Genomic DNA, 20,570 nt, shown 5'->3' with positions numbered 1-20,570 from the left:
GGACACACACACACTGCACCAGAACTCCATCACGTAGGACACACACACACTGCACCAGAACTCCATCACGTAGGACACACACACACTGCACCAGAACTCCATCACGTAGGACACACACACACTGCACCAGAACTCCATCACGTAGGACACACACACACTGCACCAGAACTCCATCACGTAGGACACACACACACTGCACCAGAACTCCATCACGTAGGACACACACACACTGCACCAGAACTCCATCACGTAGGACACACACACACTGCACCAGAACTCCATCACGTAGGACACACACACACTGCACCAGAACTCCATCACGTAGGACACACACACACTGCACCAGAACTCCATCACGTAGGACACACACACACTGCACCAGAACTCCATCACGTAGGACACACACACACTGCACCAGAACTCCATCACGTAGGACACACACACACTGCACCAGAACTCCATCACGTAGGACACACACACACTGCACCAGAACTCCATCACGTAGGACACACACACACTGCACCAGAACTCCATCACGTAGGACACACACACACACTGCATCAGAACTCCATCACGTAGGACACACACACACTGCACCAGAACTCCATCACGTAGGACACACACACACTGCACCAGAACTCCATCACGTAGGACACACACACACTGCACCAGAACTCCATCACGTAGGACACACACTGCACCAGAACTCCATCACGTAGGACACACACACACTGCACCAGAACTCCATCACGTAGGACACACACACTGCACCAGAACTCCATCACGTAGGACACACACACACTGCACCAGAACTCCATCACGTAGGACACACACACACTGCACCAGAACTCCATCACGTAGGACACACACACACTGCACCAGAACTCCATCACGTAGGACACACACTGCACCAGAACTCCATCACGTAGGACACACACACACACTGCATCAGAACTCCATCACGTAGGACACACACACACTGCACCAGAACTCCATCACGTAGGACACACACACACACACACACACTGTACCAGAAATCATCACTTAGGACACACTGAGACACACACTGCACCCTGTTATATTGTCTCTAATTTACAGTCGTGCCCAAAAGTTTTGAGAATGACACAAATATTAATTTTCACAAAGTTTGCTGCTTCAGTGTCTTTAGATATTTTTGTCAGATGTTACTATGGAATACTGAAGTATAATTACAAGCATTTCATAAGTGTCAAAGGCTTTTATTGACAATTACATGAAGTTGATGCAAAGAGTCAATATTTGCAGTGTTGACCCTTCTTTTTCATGACCTCTGCAATCCGCCCTGGCATGCTGCCAATTAACTTCTGGGCCTCATCCTGACTGATGGCAGCCCATTCTTGCATAATCAATGCTTGGAGTTTGTCAGAATTTGTGGATTTGTTTGTCCACCTGCCTCTTGCGGATTGACCACAAGTTCTCAATGGGATTAAGGTCTGGGATGTTTCCTGGCCATGGACCCAAAATATTGATGTTTTGTTCCTCGAGCCACTTAGTTATCACTTTTGCCTTATGGCAAGGTGCTCCATCATGCTGGAAAAGGCATTGTTCGTCACCAAACTGTTCCTGGATGGTTGGTAGAAGTTGCTCTCGGAAGATGTGTTGGTACCATTCTTTATTCATGGCTGTGTTCTAGGGCAAAATTGTGAGTGAGCCCACTCCCTTGGCTGAGAAGCAACCCCACACATGAATGCTTTACTGTTGGCATGACACAGGACTGATGGTAGCGCTCACCTTGTCTTCTCCGGACAAGCTTTTTTTCCAGATGCCCCAAACAATCGGAAAGGGGATACTTCAGAGAAAATGACTTTACTCCAGTCCTCAGCAGTCCAATCCCTGTACCTTTTGCAGAATATCAGTCTGTCCCTGATGTTTTTCCTGGAGAGAAGTGGCTTCTTTGCTGCCCTTCTTGACACCAGGCCATCCTCCAAAAGTCTTCGCCTCACTGTGCGTGCAGATGCACTCACACCTGCCTGCTGCCATTCCTGAGCAAGCTCTGTACTGGTGTGCCCCGATCCCGCAGCTGAATCAACTTTAGGAGACGGTCCTGGCGCTTGCTGGACATTCTTGGGCGCCCTGAAGCCTTCTTCACAACAATTGAACTGCTCTCCTTGAAGTTCTTGATGATCCGATAAATGGTTGATTTAGGTGCAATCTTACTGGCAGCAATATCCTTGCCTGTGAAGCCCTTTTATTGCAAAGCAATGATGACGGCATGTTTCCTTGCAGGTAACCATGGTTGACAGAGGAAGAACAATGATTCCAAGCAATTATTGAAGCTTCCAGTCTGTTATTCAAACTCAATCAGCATGACAGAGTGATCTCCAGCCTTGTCCTCGTCAACACTCACACCTGTGTTAACGAGAGAATCACTGACATGTCAGCTGGTCCTTTTGTGGCAGGGCTGAAATGAGGTGGAAATGTTTTTGGGGGATTCAGTTCATTTGCATGGCAAAGAGGGATTGCAATTCATCTGATCACTCTTCATAACATTCTGGAGTATATGCAAATTGCCGTCATACAAACTGAGGCAGCAAACTTTGTGAAAATTAATATTTGTGTCATTCTCAACTTTTGGCCAAGACTGTAGTGTCTGAGGGAGACCAGAGGGACTGTCTGACCCTGTTATATTGTCTCTCCTCCAGTCAAGTCTCTATCTATGAGGGAGACCAGAGGGACTGTCGTAAGTTCTGTACCACGGGCATCGATGGAGCCATGACCATCTGGGACTTCAAGGTGAGACACACACACACAGAGACACACACAGAGACATACACACACACACACACAGAGAGACACATTCCTGGCCAGCTTCATTAATTAGTTGTCATCACATTGTGGTTTTTCAAACCTTAAAGTAGAATGTAATTAATGATATTCACTGGAATGGAATGTTGACAGAGGACAACATGGCCCCCAGCTGTAGACCAGACTCAGTCAGTAGACTGGTGACTGTTATTGACCAATGTGTTGTTGTCTCCTCAGAGTCTGGAGGCGTCCATCCAGGGGCTGAGGATCATGTGAAGGACCAGCTACCCCCCCTCCCCTGTTACCCTGACAACCCCTCCCCCCCGTTACCCTGACAACCACCCCTCCTCCTCCAAGCGGCCAGTAACAGTCTGACCACGCTAAGAAGTATCTGATTAAAAAGCACTGACTACACACACACCCACCCTCTCTGAGCTGACATGACATTACCGTTGATTGTTTGTTTATGTAAATGAAGGCTAAAGGGTCATAGGTCAACTTGACGACCCCGTGATATACCATTCCACATCAGTGTTTTTTTTTTATTTTATAATAATAATAACCGGTATGGTGTTTTGTCTCTGAAGCGACTACGGCACTACAACACTAAGTTACCATTGAATGATGTGCTGTGTAGCGATGCCACCAAGTGGCACACTATTCCCTATATAGTGCACTACTTTAGACCAGAGTCCTGTAGCGGCTATCCTCTGTGTTGTGTCCCTATGGGCCATGGTCAGAAATAGTTTACTGTAAAGGAACTAGGGTGCTATTCGGGATGGTTCCTATGTCATTAGATGGAGGATGTATCTATGATGTGTCTAATTCAGCTGCAGAAGAAATAAAGAATCAACTTACACTACTGAGTCTCCCGTCTGTTAGTCTACACTACTGAGTCTCCCGTCTGTTAGTCTACACTACTGAGTCTCCCGTCTGTTAGTCTACACTACTGAGTCTCCCGTCTGTTAGTCTACACTACTGAGTCTCCCGTCTGTTAGTCTACACTACTGAGTCTCCCGTCTGTTAGTCTACACTACTGAGTCTCCCGTCTGTTAGTCTACACTACTGAGTCTCCCGTCTGTTAGTCTACACTACTGAGTCTCCCGTCTGTTAGTCTACACTACTGAGTCTCCCGTCTGTTAGTCTACACTACTGAGTCTCCCGTCTGTTAGTCTACACTACTGAGTCTCCCGTCTGTTAGTCTACACTACTGAGTCTCCCGTCTGTTAGTCTACACTACTGAGTCTCCCGTCTGTTAGTCTACACTACTGAGTCTCCCGTCTGTTCGTCTGCGCTACTGAGGCAGACAGCCCTTCCAACAGAAGGAAATGATCACATGCGTCTGGTAGAACAGAACAAGAAACAAGGAAGGTGGATAAAGAAGAGGGGTCTCATCTACCTTCTCTCTCACACCCCAGTGGCGGTTCTAGACCATTTCAACTGGGGAGGCCAAGCTGGGGCCAGTTGTACTGTTAGAGGGGCCAGTTACATTAGACGTTATTGTTGTCATATTGTTTTCTTCACAGCATTGCAGGCAAAAGAACATGTTCATAATCATTAGTGTTCCACGTTGCCACTGTCTAATAACAGATGTAAAAAAAAAGAATGATAGCAAAAATGTATGTAAAAATTATTTCATACTCCACATTTAGGGGGGCCAGAAGGGGGTCCAAAATTGTTGTCACAGGGGGGCACTGCCCCCCCCCCCCAGAACCGGCCCTGTCCCACCCTAGTCGACCCTCTCTCTCCCTTCCACCCTAGTCGACCCCAACGCTCCCTCCCTTTTCTGTTGCAGATGTGAATTTTCTATCTTAACTCCTTCCTCTCTGTAGAAGTAAGTCGTTTCAACTTCTCCCCTTCTCTTTTTGCAGAAGTTTCTATTTTCTCCCCCGCTTTTTTTGCAGAAGCAAGTTCTGCCTCTACCGCTCGTTTTCCCTCCCCTGGCCTCACCCCTCCCTCTGTTCCTCTTTTAGCGGAAGCAAGTTTTTCTACCTCCTTCTCTTATACAAAAGTGTCTGTTCTCTCTCCGCCACTCTGTCGGTAGCGTTCGCGTCGACTGGTCAGAGTCCGCGAGCTGTTCTCTCCGTTCATCTCTCCTTCCGTATCATCCCTCCATCTCAGGGTAAGTAGCGTGTTCTCTCGGCTGAATGGTCATGTCCAGACATGTCTGGTTGCTTCTACTGATAACTGACACAAACAGGCAGAAACCTTTTGGGTTTTTTTACAACGCAAAACAATGAAAACTACGAGGAAAAGTTACTAAGATGACACGTTTTCAACGTAGTGTAATGAAACAGGCAGGGAGCAGGACTCGAACCCTCGACCTTCTAGTCCGAAGTCCAGCGCGCTATCGACTGTGCCGCAAAAGCCCGGTCCAGCGGTAGAGTCTATCCGCGTTTATAAACCCAGGGTCGTTACAGCAGAGAGTCCGCAGCTAGAGGGACTTTGTTCCAGCTGTATAGCTGTAGTGACCTGTTTCCTGAATACACTCAAACGCCACTGTTCTGTGTGGAGTCAACATGCCTTATGGAACATGTAGCCGTGACAGACAATAACACAACCTAGACCTGACTATCTGTCTGTATCTCTCTCTCTCTGAAGTTTTCAGTTAGACAGTGATTTTTATCACCTATTTTACAGTGCGTGTGACGTTGCAGTCTAGTGCAAAACATGTTATTTTGATTCAACAGGAACTACAGAAGCCTCTCATTAGCTCATCTCACTTTCTGGTTCTGCATTGTCCCGATTGGCCATGGCTTACCACAGCTTCCTGCTCGAGCCAATCAGCTGCCACTCCTGGAACAAGGACCGGACCCGTGAGTAGGACACGCTCTCTGATTGGTCAATAGGACTTCCTCCCTACAGAAGTAGAATCACTAGTGGAACCCCAGCTCAGATGGTGTTGAACAGACTCACAAAGCTGAGTTGTAGTAACGTTAATTTGATATTCATTACAGATAGACAACCAATTGAAACACACACACACGCCAAGCTAACTGAAATTGCTCCAAGTTAAAAACACAAACAGGCTTAAGTTGAGTGAGTCTGACAGAGGATTGGGTCCCGTGTGGCTGGAGGTATTTCCTGTTGTAGCGAGAGGGGTGGCGTTCACACACTGGGTCTCTCAGAGAGAAACGTCTCGGTGTTCTACAGAGCTCAGGAAACTAACTCCATATTTGGGTTGTTTCGATGTGAGTCTTGGGTTTCTGCTGAAAGTGGATGCTAGGTCTGGGCAGAACTCAACCACACACACGACCCACAGTGTGTGTGAGTCATACAAACAGGAACAGGAAGTAAACTGACGATTTCAACTCTGACACCAGAGAAACACACTGGGAGACACAGACGCAGACAGACATGCTGAGAGACACAGACAGAGAGACACAGACAGAGACACACACACACACACACACACACACACACACACAGATGCTGTGAGAGGAGTGTGACCTTGCTTCCCACGCTATACTGTTGCAAACACACTCACACGAACCAACAGCCCTCTGATATATAGTGGGATCTCTCCCTGTAGAGAATGATTTATAGTGTGTGTGGGATCTCTCCCTGTAGAGAATGATTTATAGTGTGTGGGATCTCTCCCTGTAGAGAATGATTTATAGTGTGTGGGATCTCTCCCTGTAGAGAATGATTTATAGTGTGTGTGTGGGATCTCTCCCTGTAGAGAATGATTTATAGTGTGTGTGGGATCTCTCCCTGTAGAGAATGATTTATAGTGTGTGGGATCTCTCCCTGTAGAGAATGATTTATAGTGTGTGTGTGGGATCTCTCCCTGTAGAGAATGATTTATAGTGTGTGTGGGATCTCTCCCTGTAGAGAATGATTTATAGTGTGTGTGATCTCTCCCTGTAGAGAATGATTTATAGTGTGTGTGGGATCTCTCCCTGTAGAGAATGATTTATAGTGTGTGTGGGATCTCTCCCTGTAGAGAATGATTTATAGTGAGTGTGATCTCTCCCTGTAGAGAATGATTTATAGTGAGTGTGATCTCTCCCTGTAGAGAATGATTTATAGTGTGTGTGATCTCTCCCTGTAGAGAATGATTTATAGTGTGTGTGATCTCTCCCTGTAGAGAATGATTTATAGTGTGTGTGATCTCTCCCTGTAGAGAATGATTTATAGTGTGTGTGGGATCTCTCCCTGTAGAGAATGATTTATAGTGTGTGTGATCTCTCCCTGTAGAGAATGATTTATAGTGTGTGTGATCTCTCCCTGTAGAGAATGATTTATAGTGTGTGGGATCTCTCCCTGTAGAGAATGATTTATAGTGTGTGTGATCTCTCCCTGTAGAGAATGATTTATAGTGTGTGTGGGATCTCTCCCTGTAGAGAATGATTTATAGTGTGTGTGGGATCTCTCCCTGTAGAGAATGATTTATAGTGTGTGTGGGATCTCTCCCTGTAGAGAATGATTTATAGTGTGTGTGTGGGATCTCTCCCTGTAGAGAATGATTTATAGTGTGTGTGTGGGATCTCTCCCTGTAGAGAATGATTTATAGTGTGTGTGGGATCTCTCCCTGTAGAGAATGATTTATAGTGTGTGTGGGATCTCTCCCTGTAGAGAATGATTTATAGTGTGTGTGGGATCTCTCCCTGTAGAGAATGATTTATAGTGTGTGTGGGATCTCTCCCTGTAGAGAATGATTTATAGTGTGGTCCCCCGGAGTGTGGGGGATCTCTCCCTGTAGAGAATGATTTATAGTGTGTGTGGGATCTCTCCCTGTAGAGAATGATTTATAGTGTGTGTGGGATCTCTCCCTGTAGAGAATGATTTATAGTGTGTGTGGGATCTCTCCCTGTAGAGAATGATTTATAGTGTGTGTGGGATCTCTCCCTGTAGAGAATGATTTATAGTGTGTGTGGGATCTCTCCCTGTAGAGAATGATTTATAGTGTGTGTGGGATCTCTCCCTGTAGAGAATGATTTATAGTGTGTGTGGGATCTCTCCCTGTAGAGAATGATTTATAGTGTGTGTGGGATCTCTCCCTGTAGAGAATGATTTATAGTGTGTGTGGGATCTCTCCCTGTAGAGAATGATTTATAGTGTGTGTGGGATCTCTCCCTGTAGAGATTGCTCTGTGCCCCAACAACCATGATGTCCACATCTATAAGAAGGATGGGACCAAGTGGACCAAGATACATGAACTGAAGGAGCACAACGGCCAGGTCACAGGTGAGAGACGCACACATTTTAGAGGCATGTACAGTGGGGGAAAAAAGTATTTGATCCCCTGCTGATTTTGTACGTTTGCCCACTGACAAAGAAATGATCAGTCTATAATTTTAATGGTAGGTTTATTTGCACAGTGAGAGACAGAATAACAACAAAAAAATCCAGAAAAACGCATGTTAGAAATGTTAGAAATTGATTTGCATTTTAATGAGGAAAATAAGTATTTGACCCCCTCTCAATCAGAAAGATTTCTGGCTCCCAGGTGTCTTTATACAGGTAACGAGCTGAGATTAGGAGCACACTCTTAACCTGTTGGGTCTAGGGGGCAGCATTTGCACGTCTGGATAAAAAAAATGTACCCGATTTAATCTGGTTACTAATCCTACCCAGTAACTAGAATATGCATATACTTATTATATATGGATAGAAAACACTCTAAAGTTTCCAAAACTGTTTGAATGGTGTCTGTGAGTATAACAGAACTCATTTGGCAGGCAAAACCCTGAGACATTTTCTGACAGGAAGTGGATACCTGATGTGTTGTATTGACTTTAAACCTATCCCATTGAAAAACACAGGGGTTTAGGAATATTTTGGCAGTTCCTATTGCTTCCACTAGATGTCACCAGCCTTTACAAAGTGTTTTGAGTCTTCTGGAGGGAGATCTGACCGAACAAGAGCCATGGAACGGTGATGTCCCATTAGACACCTGGCGCGCTACTTCATGTTGGGTACCCTCGTTCCAATACGTTATAAAAGACTATGCATTCGTCCACCTTGAATATTATTCATGTTCTGGTTAAAAAAGGCCCTAATGATTTATGCTATACAACGTTTGACATGTTTGAACGAACGGAAATATATTTTTTCCCCTCGTTCATGACGAGAAATCCGGCTGGCTTACATCATGTGCTAACGAGACGGAGATTTTTGGACATAAATGATGAGCTTTTTTGAACAAAACTACATTCGTTATGGACCTGTGATACCTGGAAGTGACATCTGATGAAGAGAATCAAAGGTAATGGATTATTTACATAGTATTTTCGATTTTAGATCTCCCCAACATGACGTCTAGTCTGTATCGCAACGCGTATTTTTCTGGGCACAGTGCTCAGATTATTGCAAAGTGTGATTTCCCAGTAAGGTTATTTTTAAATCTGGCAAGTTGATTGCGTTCAAAAGATGTAAATCTATAATTCTTTAAATGACAATATAATATTTTACCAATGTTTTCTAATTTTAATTATTTAATTTGTGACGCTGACTTGACTGCCGGTTATTGGAGGGAAACGATTTCCTCAACATCAATGCCATAGTAAAACGCTGTTTTTGGATATAAATATCAACTTGATAGAACTAAAAATGCATGCATTGTCTAACATAATGTCCTAGGAGTGTCATCTGATGGAGATTGTAAAAGGTTAGTGTATCATTTTAGCTGGTTTTATGGTTTTGGTGACCCTGTCTTTGACTTGACAAAACATTACACACAACTCTTGTAAATGTACTGTCCTAACATACTCTAAATTTATGCTTTCGCCGTAAAACCTTTTTGAAATCGTAAAACGTGGTTAGATTAAGGAGATGTTTATCTTTCAAATGGTGTAACATAGTTGTATTTTTGAAAAATTTGAATTTTGACATTTATTTGGATTCAAATTTGCCGCTCTTGAAATGCACCTGCTGTTGATGGAGTGCACCACGGGTGGCACGCTAGCGTCCCACCTAGCCCCAAGAGGTTTTAAAGGGAATGCTCCTAATCTCAGTTTGTTACCTGTATAAAAGACACCTGTCCACAGAAGCAATCAATCAATCAGATTCCAAACTCTCCACCATGGCCAAGAGCAAAGAGCTCTCCAAGGATGTCAGGGACAAGATTGTAGACCTACATAAGGCTGGAATGGGCTACAAGACCATCGCCAAGCAGCTTGGTGAGAAGGTGACAACAGTTGGTGCTATTATTCGCAAATGGAAGAAACACAAAAGAACTGTCAATCTCCCTCGGCCTGGGGCTCCATGCAAGATTTCACCTCGTGGAGTTGCAATGATCATGAGAACGGTTAGTAATCAGCCCAGAACTACACGGGAGGATCTTGTCAATGATCTCAAGGCAGCTGGGACCATAGTCACCAAGGAAACAATTGGTAACACACTACGCCGTGAAGGACTGAAATCCTGCAGTGCCCGGAAGGTCCCCCTGCTCAAGAATACATGCCCCTCTGAAGTTTGCCAATGAACATCTGAATGACTCAGAGGACAACTGGTGAAAGTGTTGTGGTCAGATGAAACCAAAATGGAGCTCTTTGGCATCAACTCAGCGTGTTTGGAGGAGGAGGAATGCTGCCTATGACCCCAAGAACACCATCTCCACCGTCAAACATGGAGGTGGAAACATTATGCTTTGGGGGTGTTTTTCTGCTAAGGGGACAGGACAACTTCACCGCATCAAAGGGATGATGGACAGGGCCATGTACCGTCAAATCTTGGGTGAGAACCTCCTTCCCTCAGGCAGGGCATTGAAAATGGGTCGTGGATGGGTATTCCAGCATGACAATGGCCCAAAGGAGTGGCTCAAGAAGAAGCACATTAAGGTCCTGGAGTGGCCTAGCCAGTCTCCAGACATTAATCCCATAGAAAATGTGTGGAGGGAGCTAAAGGTTCGAGTTGCCAAACGTCAGCCTCGAAACCTTAATGACTTGGAGAAGATCTGCAAAGAGGAGTGGGACAAAATCCCTCCTGAGATGTGTGCAAACCTGCTGGCCAACTACAAGAAACGTCTGACCTCTGTGATTGCCAACAAGGGTTTTGCCACCAAGTACTAAGTCATGTTTTGCAGAGGGGTCAAATACTTATTTCCCTCATGAAAATGCAAATCAATTTATAAAATTTTTGACATGTGTTTTTCTGGATATTTTTTATTGTTATTCTGTCTCTCACTGTTCAAATAAACCTACCATTAAAATTATAGACTGATCATTTCTTTGTCAGTGGGCAGATGTACAAATTCAGCAGGGGATCAAATACTTTTTTCCCTCACTGTATTACAGAGTTCTTGTTTCTGGCCCTGTTCTCGATAACTCTTTATGTCCCCCCCCCCATCTCTCCAGGTATAGACTGGGCTCCAGACAGTAACTCTTTATGCCCCCCCCCCCCCCCCCCATCTCTCCAGGTATAGACTGGGCTCCAGACAGTAACTCTTTATGCCCCCCCCCCCCCCCATCTCTCCAGGTATAGACTGGGCTCCAGACAGTAACTCTTTATGTCCGTCCCCCCCTCCCATCTCTCCAGGTATAGACTGGGCTCCAGACAGTAACTCTTTATGCCCCCCTCCCATCTCTCCAGGTATAGACTGGGCTCCAGACAGTACCTCTTTATGTCCCCCCCCCTCCCATCTCTCCAGGTATAGACTGGGCTCCAGACAGTAACTCTTCATGTCCCCCCCCCCCCCATCTCTCCAGGTATAGACTGGGCTCCAGACAGTAACCGTATCGTGACCTGTGGGACGGATCGTAACGCGTATGTCTGGTCTCTGAAGGGGGAGGTGTGGAAGCCCACCCTGGTCATCCTCCGTATCAACCGGGCTGCTCGCTGTGTCAGCTGGTCTCCCCGGGAGAACAAGTTCGCTGTGGGCAGCGGATCACGCCTTATTTCCATCTGCTACTTCGAACAGGAGAATGACTGGTGAGGACTAGACAGGACTGGCTTTAACTGTATCTGTTATAGAGAACAGGAGAATGACTGGTGAGGACTAGACAGGACTGGCTTTAACTGTATCTGTTATAGAGAACAGGAGAATGACTGGTGAGGACTAGACAGGACTGGCTTTAACTGTATCTGTTATAGAGAACAGGAGAATGACTGGTGAGGACTAGACAGGACTGGCTTTAACTGTATCTGTTATAGAGAACAGGAGAATGACTGGTGAGGACTAGACAGGACTGGCTTTAACTGTATCTGTTATAGAGAACAGGAGAATGACTGGTGAGGACTAGACAGGACTGGCTTTAACTGTATCTGTTATAGAGAACAGGAGAATGACTGGTGAGGACTAGACAGGACTGGGTTTCAGCTTTGTTCCCTGTCTTCTATAACATGCTGCATCCTAAATACCATCCTAGTCCCTGTCCTATGTAACAGGTTGCATCCTAAATACCATCCTAGTCCCTGTCCTATGTAACAGGCTTCATCCTAGTCCCTGTCCAAGTAACAGGCTTCATCCTAAATACCATCCTAGTCCCTGTCCTATGTAACAGGCTTCATCCTTGTCCCTGTCCTCTGTAACAGGCTGCATCCTAAATACCATCCTAGTCCCTGTCCTACGTAACAGGCTTCATCCTAAATACCATCCTAGTCCCTGTCCTATGTAACAGGCTGCATCCTAGTCCCTGTCCTACGTTTACATTTATGTCATTTAGCAGACGCTCTTATCCAGAGCGACTTACAAATTGGTGCATTCACCTTATGATACCCAGTGGAACAACCACTTTACAATAGTACATCTATCTTTTTTGGGGGGGAGGGTAGGGGGGTTAGAAGGATTACTTTATCCTATCCTAGGTATTCCTTAAAGAGGTGGGGTTTCAGGTGTCTCCGGAAGGTGGTGATTGACTCCGCTGTCCTGGCGTCGTGAGGGAGCTTGTTCCACCATTGGGGTGCCAGAGCAGCGAACAGTTTTGACTGGGCTGAGCGGGAACTGTGCTTCCTCAGAGGTAGGAGGGCCAGCAGGCCAGAGGTGGATGAATGCAGTGCCCTTGTTTGGGTGTAGGGCCTGATGAGAGCCTGAAGGTACGGAGGTGCCGTTCCCCTCACAGCTCCGTAGGCAATCACCATGGTCTTGTAGCGGATGCAAGCTTCAACTGGAAGCCAGTGGAGTGTGCGGAGGAGCGGGGTGACGTGAGAGAACTTGGGAAGGTTGAACACCAGACGGGCTGCGGCGTTCTGGATGAGTTGTAGGGGTTTGATGGCACAGGCAGGGAGCCCAGCCAACAGCGAGTTGCAGTAATCCAGACGGGAGATGACAAGTGCCTGGATTAGGACCTGTGCCGCTTCCTGTGTGAGGCAGGGTCGTACTCTGCGAATGTTGTAGAGCATGAACCTACAGGATCGGGTCACCGCCTTGATGTTAGTGGAGAACGACAGGGTGTTGTCCAGGGTCACGCCGAGGCTCTTAGCACTCTGGGAGGAGGACACAAGGGAGTTGTCAACCGTGATGGCGAGATCATGGAACGGGCAGTCGTTCCCCGGGAGGAAGAGCAGCTCCGTCTTGCCGAGGTTCAGCTTGAGGTGGTGATCCGTCATCCACACTGATATGTCTGCCAGACATGCAGAGATGCGATTCGCCACCTGGTTATCAGAGGGGGAAAGGAGAAGATTAATTGTGTGTCGTCTGAGTAGCAATGATAGGAGAGACCATGTGAGGATATGACAGAGCCAAGTGACTTGGTGTATAGCGAGAATAGGAGAGGGCCTAGAACTGAGCCCTGGGGGACAACAGTGGTGAGAGCACGTGGTGCGGAGACGGATTCTCGCCACGCCACCTGGTAGGAGCGACCTGTCAGGTAGGACGCAATCCAAGAGTGAGCCGCGCCGGAGATGCCCAACTCGGAGAGGGTGGAGAGGAGGATCTGATGGTTCACAGTATCAAAGGCAGCAGATGGGTCTAGAAGGATGAGAGCAGAGGAGAGAGAGTTAGCTTTAGCAGTGCGGAGAGCCTCCGTGACACAGAGAAGAGCAATCTCAGTTGAATGACCAGTCTTGAAACCTGACTGATTTGGATCAAGAAGGTAATTCTGAGAGAGATAGCAAGAGAGCTAGCCAAGGACGGCACGTTCAAGAGTTTTGGAGAGAAAAGAAAGAAGGGATACTGGTCTGTAGTTGTTGACTTCGGAGGGATCGAGTGTAGGTTTTTTGAGAAGGGGTGCAACTCTCGCTCTCTTGAAGACGGAAGGGACGTAGCCAGCGGTCAAGGATGAGTTGATGAGCGAGGTGAGGAAGGGAGAAGGTCTCCGGAAATGGTCTGGAGAAGAGAGGGGATAGGGTCAAGCGGGCAGGTTGTTGGGCGGCCGGCCGTCACAAGTCGTGAGATTTCATCTGGAGAGAGAGGGGAGAAAGAGGTCAAAGCTTAGGGTAGGGCAGTGTGAGCAGGACCAGCGGTGTCGTTTGACTTAACAAACGAGAATCGGATGTCGTCAACCTTCTTTTCAAAATGGTTGACAAAGTCGTCCGCAGAGAGGGTGGAGGAGGAGGGGGAGGGGGATTCAGGAGAAGGTGGCAAAGAGCTTCCTAGGGTTAGAGGCAGATGCTTGGAATTTAGAGTGGTAGAAAGTGGCTTTAGCAGCAGAAACAGAGGAAGAAAATGTGGAGAGGAGGGAGTGAAAAGATGCTACGTAACAGGCTTCATCCTAAATACCATCCTAGTCCCTGTCCTACGTAACAGGCTGCATCCTAGTCCCTGTCCTACGTAACAGGCTGCATCCAGTCCCTGTCCTACGTAACAGGCTACATCCTAAATACCATCCTAGTCCCTGTCCTACGTAACAGGCTGCATCCTAGTCCCTGTCCTACGTAACAGGCTGCATCCTAGTCCCTGTCCTACGTAACAGGCTACATCCTAAATACCATCCTAGTCCCTGTCCTATGTAACAGGCTGCATCCTAAATACCATCCTAGTCCCTGTCCTACGTAACAGGCTGCATCCTAGTCCCTGTCCTACGTAACAGGCTACATCCTAAATACCATCCTAGTCCCTGTCCTATGTAACAGGCTGCATCCTAAATACCATCCTAGTCCCTGTCCTACGTAACAGGCTGCATCCTAAATACCATCCTAGTCCCTGTCCTACACAGTGCAGTACTTCCTTCAACCACGTTTCAACCCTGTTATTCCCAGGTGGGTCTGTAAGCACATCAAGAAGCCGATCCGTTCCACCGTCCTCAGTCTGGACTGGCATCCTAACAACGTGCTGCTGGCGGCTGGATCCTCTGACTTCAAATGCAGGTAGAGACAGACAGACCGTCAGACCATGTTTCAACCATACTTCAAGAGTGAAATCACTCTTGATCACTCTCATTCAACTCTCTTCTCTACTCTAATCTACTTAATTCTCTTCCCTCTCCCCCAGGGTGTTCTCGGCCTACATTAAGGAGGTGGAGGAGAAGCCCGGCCCCACAGTGTGGGGGTCCAAGATGCCCTTTGGGGAGGTGTTGTTTGAGTCTGGGCTCTCAGCGGGGGCTGGAGAGGGGGCAGGAGGGGGATGGGTCCACGGGGTCTGTTTCTCCCACAGCGGGAACCGCCTGGCCTGGACATCACATGACTCTACTGTGGCGATCGCAGAGGGAGGCAAGACCAGCACGTAAGGAGAGGGGGAGGGAACACTGATCTCTGTGTGTGTTCTGGTATCAGCAGTCTGATCTAGAGGTAGACCGATTTTATGATTTTTCAACGCCGATACCGATTATTGGAGGACCAAAAAAAGCCGTTGCCGATTAATCGGCCGGTTTTTAATTTTATTTATTTATTTGTAATAATGAAAATTACAACAATACTGAATGAACACTTATTTTAACTTAATATAATACATCAATAAAATCAATTTAGCCTCAAATAAATAATGAAACATGTTCAATTTGGTTTAAATAATGCAAAACAAAGTGTTGGAGAAGAAGGTAAAAGTGCAATATGTGCCATGTAAAAAAGCTAACGTTTAAGTACCTTGCTCAGAACATGAGAACATATGAAAGCTGGTGGTTCCTTTTAACATGAGTCTTCAATATTCCCATGTAAGATGTTTTAGGTTGTAGTTATTATAGGAATTATAGGACTATTTCTCTCTATACGATTTGTATTTCATATACCTTTGACTATTGGATGTTCTTATAGGCACTTTAGTATTGCCAGTTTAACGGTATAGCTTCCGCCCCTCTCCTCGCTCCTACCTGGACTCGAACCAGGAACACATCGACAACAGCCACCCTCGAAGCAGCGTTACCCATGTAGAGCAAGTGGAACAACTACTCCAAGTCTCAGAGCGAGTGACGTTTGAAACGCTATTAGCGCGCACCTGCTAACTAGTTAGCCATTTCACATCGGTTACACCAGCCTAATCTTGGGAGTTGATAGGATTGAAGGGGTGGGTATAATTTGTGGAACGTTCCAACAGGAATCTGTTCCAAAAAACGTAAAGTAAAAGGTTGCCAACCAACAACGCATACAAAGTAGCAACGCATACAAACCTAGCTAACTAGCTGCCGAATAGGCATCAACTCACCACGTAGCTTATTCTTAATGTTTGTCCATAGGCAACCAGAGTGAGGACAGACATTTTTCGGAATAAACGTGATGAGTGAAAAACGCAATGAAATAGACCACTCCCTACCCGGTATCTTATTCTGCCGCTATACAACTTTGTATGCGTTGTTTTTTGGCAACCTTGTTATTTACGAAGTTTTTGGAATAGATTCCTGTTGGAACGTTCCACAAATTATACCCACCCGGTTTGAAGTCATAAACAGCGAAATGCTTGAAGCACAGCGAAGGGCTGCTGGCAAAACGCACTAAAGTGCTGTTTGAATGAATGCTTACGAGCCTGCTGGTGCCTCCCACCGCTCAGTCAGACTGCTCTATCAAATCATAGACTTAATTATAATAAACACAGAAATACGAGCCTTAGGTCATTTAATATGGTCGAATCCGGAAACTATCATCTCGAAAACAAAACTTTTTTTTTCGTTCAGTGAAATACGGAACCGTTGCGTATTTTATCTAACGGGTGGCATCCATAAGTCTAAATATTCCTGTTACATTACACAACCTTCAATGTTATGTCATAATTACGTAAAATTCTGGCAAATTAGTTCGCAACGAGCCAGGCGGCCCAAACTGTTGCATATACCCTGACTGCGTGCAATGAACGCAAGAGAAGTGACACAATTTCATGTTAGCAGGCAATATTAACTAAATATGCAGGTTTAAAAATATATACTTGTGTATTGATTTTAAGAAAGGCATTGATGTTTCTGGTTAGGTACATTGGTGCAACGACAGTGCATTTTTCGCAAATGCGCTTGTTAAATCATCACCCGTTTGTCGAAGTGGGCTGTGATTCAATGAGAAATGAACAGGCAACGCATCGATTATATGCAACGCAGGACACGTTAGATAAACTAGTAATATCATCAACCATGTGTAGTTAACTAGTGATTATGTTAAGATTGATAGTTTTTTAATAAGATAAGTTTAATGCTAGCTAGCACCTTACCTTGGCTTCTTGCTGCCCTCGCGTAACAGGTAGTCAGCCTGCCATGCAGGCTCCTCGTGGAGTGCAATGTAAGGCAGGTGGTTAGAGCGTTGGACTAGTAACCGAAGGTTGCAAAAACGAATCCCCCCTGAACAAAGCAGTTAACCCACCGTTCCTAGGCCGTCATTGAAAATAAGAATGTGTTCTTAATCTGACTTGCCTAGTTAAATAAAGGTGTCAAAAAATTAAAAATAAACTTGACATCGGCCCTAATTAATCGGTCGACCTCTGATCTCTCTCTGTGTGTATTCTGGTATCAGCAGTCTGATATCTCTGTGTGTATTCTAGGATCAGCAATCTGATCTCTCTCTCTCTGTGTGTATTCTAGGATCAGCAGTCTGATCTCTCTCTCTCTGTGTGTATTCTAGGATCAGCAGTCTGATCCCTCTCTCTCCGTGTGTATTGTAGGATCAGCAGTCTGATCCCTCTCTCTCTCTGTGTGTATTCTAGGATCAGCAGTCTGATCCCTCTCTCTCTCTGTGTGTATTCTAGGATCAGCAGTCTGATCCCTCTCTCTCTCTGTGTGTATTCTAGGATCAGCAGTCTGATCCCTCTCTCTCTCTGTGTGTATTCTAGGATCAGCAGTCTGATCCCTCTCTCTCTCTGTGTGTATTCTAGGATCAGCAGTCTGATCCCTCTCTCTCTCTGTGTGTATTCTAGGATGAGCAGTCTGATCCCTCTCTCTCTCTGTGTGTATTGTAGGATGAGCAGTCTGATCCCTCTCTCTCTGTGTGTATTCTTGGATGAGCAGTCTTATCCCTCTCTCTCTGTGTGTATTCTAGGATCAGCAGTCTGAGCTCTGAGACCCTTCCTCTGCTGTGTGTCAGCTTTATCACTGAAAACAGCCTGGTGGCCGCTGTGAGTACATTCTCTCACACACACACACACACACACACACACACACACACACACACACACACACACACACACACACACACACACACACACACACTTCCCCTCTCTCTCCTGTGTCTGTCTCACTGTGTCTCTCTCCTCTCTCTAGGGCCATGACTGCTACCCGGTGCTGTTTGTGTATGACGGTGCTAAGGGCTCAGTAACGTTCGGAGGGAAGCTGGACGTTCCCAAGCAGACGTCTCAGAGAGGGATCAGCGCCAGGGAACGCTTCCAGAACCTGGACCGCCGAGCTACCTCGTCCGAGACCACCGAGCAGGGACTGGAGAGTCTGCACAAGAACAGCATCAGGTGGGGTGGGGGGGTGTGTATTTCTGAGGTCGTAATGACTGTGTGGGTGTGTGTGTGTGTGTGTGTGTGTGCTAACGGTCTCTTTGTATTCCAGTCAGATCTCTGTGCTGGAGGGAGGAAAGATTAAGTGTTCCAAGTTCTGTACCACTGGGATGGACGGAGGAATGGTCATATGGGACGTCAAGGTACACACACCTACACTACACACACCTACACTACACACACACACACCTACAGCCCTACACTACACACACCTACACTACACTACACACACAGGCAGCAAAGTCTGACAAGTTACTCTAGTTGTCATGACGACGGTGATAAGGTACATCTGGAATAGTTGTGCAGTGAGCCATGAAGAGATGTCTAAATATCTTCTTCTGTTCCCAGAGTCTGGAGTCTGCCATGAAGGATCTCAAGATAGTCTGATACTATGACATTGACCTTCTGTCAACCAGCCGGGATATGAAGACATCTCACCTCTTTGCCTTTCTGCTTCTCTGCGTCTGTCTGTCTCTGCTGCTGTTGAAGACAACTCCTTTCTGTCTGTCTCTGTTGAGCCTAGCATCTGCTAGAAGCACGGCAGCCATTTCCCAGAATCAACTCCTCTCAGTCTGTCCGTATAACTCTGCCTGTGGTTCTGCATGCCATGTGGACTCGGGTAAAGGAGTTGTCTGAAGCAGCACTAGGCTGTTAGCTAGATAACATGTAGCCTCCTCAATCAGTGAATATTACTATGACTCTGGGACCAAAGACAACAGCTCAATCCTGTTTCTCTCCCTTCTGTCTGCAGTGTGCATTCCACCCCCCCTCGTTGTTTTAAAAAGGATTGGATGGTGCAGGATAGGCAGAGTGACTGAGGGAGTATCTAGTCACCATATTACTCCAGTCCTTTTTCTTTTCTAACCGTTAGTGTAGGAGTTCACACTGCAGTGAGAAGGGAGGAGGAAGAGATTAGGGTTACAGACTGTTACTATGACAATGATGTCTCTGTTCCACATGGCACCCTATTCCTTTATATAGTGTACTAGTTAGACCAGGACCCATAGGGCTCCCATAGGACTCTGGTCAAAGTAGTGCACTAGTTAGACCAGGACCCATAGGGCTCCCATAGGACTCTGGTCAAAGTAGTGCACTAGTTAGACCAGGACCCATAGGGCTCCCATAGGACTCTGGTCAAAGTAGTGCACTAGGTAGACCAGGACCCATAGGACTCCCATAAGGCTCTGGTTAAAAGTAGAGGGTAATAGGATACCATTTGAGACACATCTTAGTTTTTTTTCTATCTTCTTTGTTTTAGAATCCAGGAAATGCTTGTGAGCGATGTTCTTCTGTTCCATCAGGTGTTCTATACTGATAGTTGTACCTGGACATACAGCTGTGCTCTAATATACGGCACGATTCACTTTGGCTTCTGGAATTAGTTTACATGGATTTTGTTTTGGTGTTCACACATGGATTTGTTGGATTTACAGCACAGGACCAAGAAAATAATTCATCTAAACTGATGTTGAGATTTTTCACTTCAAATTAAAAAAAAAAAAAACACATAATGGACTAATCCTAAAAGTGCAGTAAATGCAGTCGACTGTGGTATTTTGGACGTAGTAATTGCAGAATAACTGCAGTTAGACTGCACTCTGACCGCAATCTTTTTTTCCTAACGGAAATGATTCAGAATTCTAATTTAATTTGGTTGGAGGCAGGTGATTAGTTTACTGTGTGATGTATTATATCTGTGGTAAGTTGCAGGTGCCTACAGGGTAAAAAAAAAGCCATTCAACCCGTTTTGAAAAGATGAAACGGAACATTCTGCTCCATTGAACTCCGTTATCAAGTGCCGATATATTAGAGCGCAACTGTAGCTATAGGACTTATTATAATAGAAAGCCTCAGAGTGGAACGCTACAGCAGGTATTTGTATAATCACGAAGAAAGCCAAGCAGCAGTACCTGTTAAATGCTTATGCTGGTCATAATATGCATTTAATAAATGATTTACTATCATAGACGGTGTGTCTGTCCAAGTGTTTGATAAGACTGCTCTGACGTCAACTAGTAACTGTTATGAGAATGTGTCGAGACACGCCGAGTTT

At 46.0% G+C, this 20,570-nt stretch overlaps 2 protein-coding genes across 3 annotated transcripts in view; both read left to right on the top strand.

Annotated features, from left to right (window-relative positions):
- The window catches only part of arc1a (Actin-related protein 2/3 complex subunit 1A), an 11,896-nt gene extending 8,254 nt beyond the window's left edge, over positions 1 to 3,642 (top strand). The window contains 1 exon segment of the mRNA NM_001146479.1: positions 3,119 to 3,642. Within this exon segment, the coding sequence (NP_001139951.1) occupies positions 3,119 to 3,159 (41 nt within the window). The 3' untranslated portion in view covers positions 3,160 to 3,642.
- Positions 3,643 to 4,832: 1,190 nt separating this feature from the next.
- On the top strand, positions 4,833 to 20,483 carry arc1b (Actin-related protein 2/3 complex subunit 1B). Of its 2 annotated transcripts, NM_001173896.1 has the most exon segments (10): positions 4,833 to 4,906; positions 5,475 to 5,600; positions 7,870 to 7,974; positions 11,436 to 11,658; positions 14,866 to 14,973; positions 15,098 to 15,328; positions 18,055 to 18,130; positions 18,276 to 18,475; positions 18,570 to 18,660; positions 18,866 to 20,483. In NM_001173896.1, coding segments are annotated over 9 exon segments (1,137 nt in total). In that variant the 5' UTR covers positions 4,833 to 4,906; positions 5,475 to 5,536; the 3' UTR covers positions 18,905 to 20,483.
- The last annotated feature ends 87 nt before the right edge of the window (positions 20,484 to 20,570 follow it).

The sequence above is a fragment of the Salmo salar genome, chromosome 02, assembly GCF_965601325.2.
Source record: "Salmo salar chromosome 02, fSalSal1, whole genome shotgun sequence".
NCBI lineage: Eukaryota > Metazoa > Chordata > Actinopteri > Salmoniformes > Salmonidae > Salmo > Salmo salar.
The sequence above is the reverse complement of the archived record's forward strand: the minus strand, read 5'-3'. Positions and strand labels throughout refer to the sequence as shown.

Excerpts from the sequence above, each read along its gene's own strand:
- arc1b (XM_082958842.1), top strand. The coding sequence starts at position 15,162 with ATGCCCTTTGGGGAGGTGTTGTTTGAGTCTGGGCTCTCAGCGGGGGCT. Across the intron at positions 15,329-18,054 it reads GAGGGAGGCAAGACCAGCAC|GATCAGCAGTCTGAGCTCTG; the intron begins GTAAGGAGAGGG and ends TGTGTATTCTAG. Across the intron at positions 18,661-18,865 it reads TGGTCATATGGGACGTCAAG|AGTCTGGAGTCTGCCATGAA; the intron begins GTACACACACCT and ends TTCTGTTCCCAG.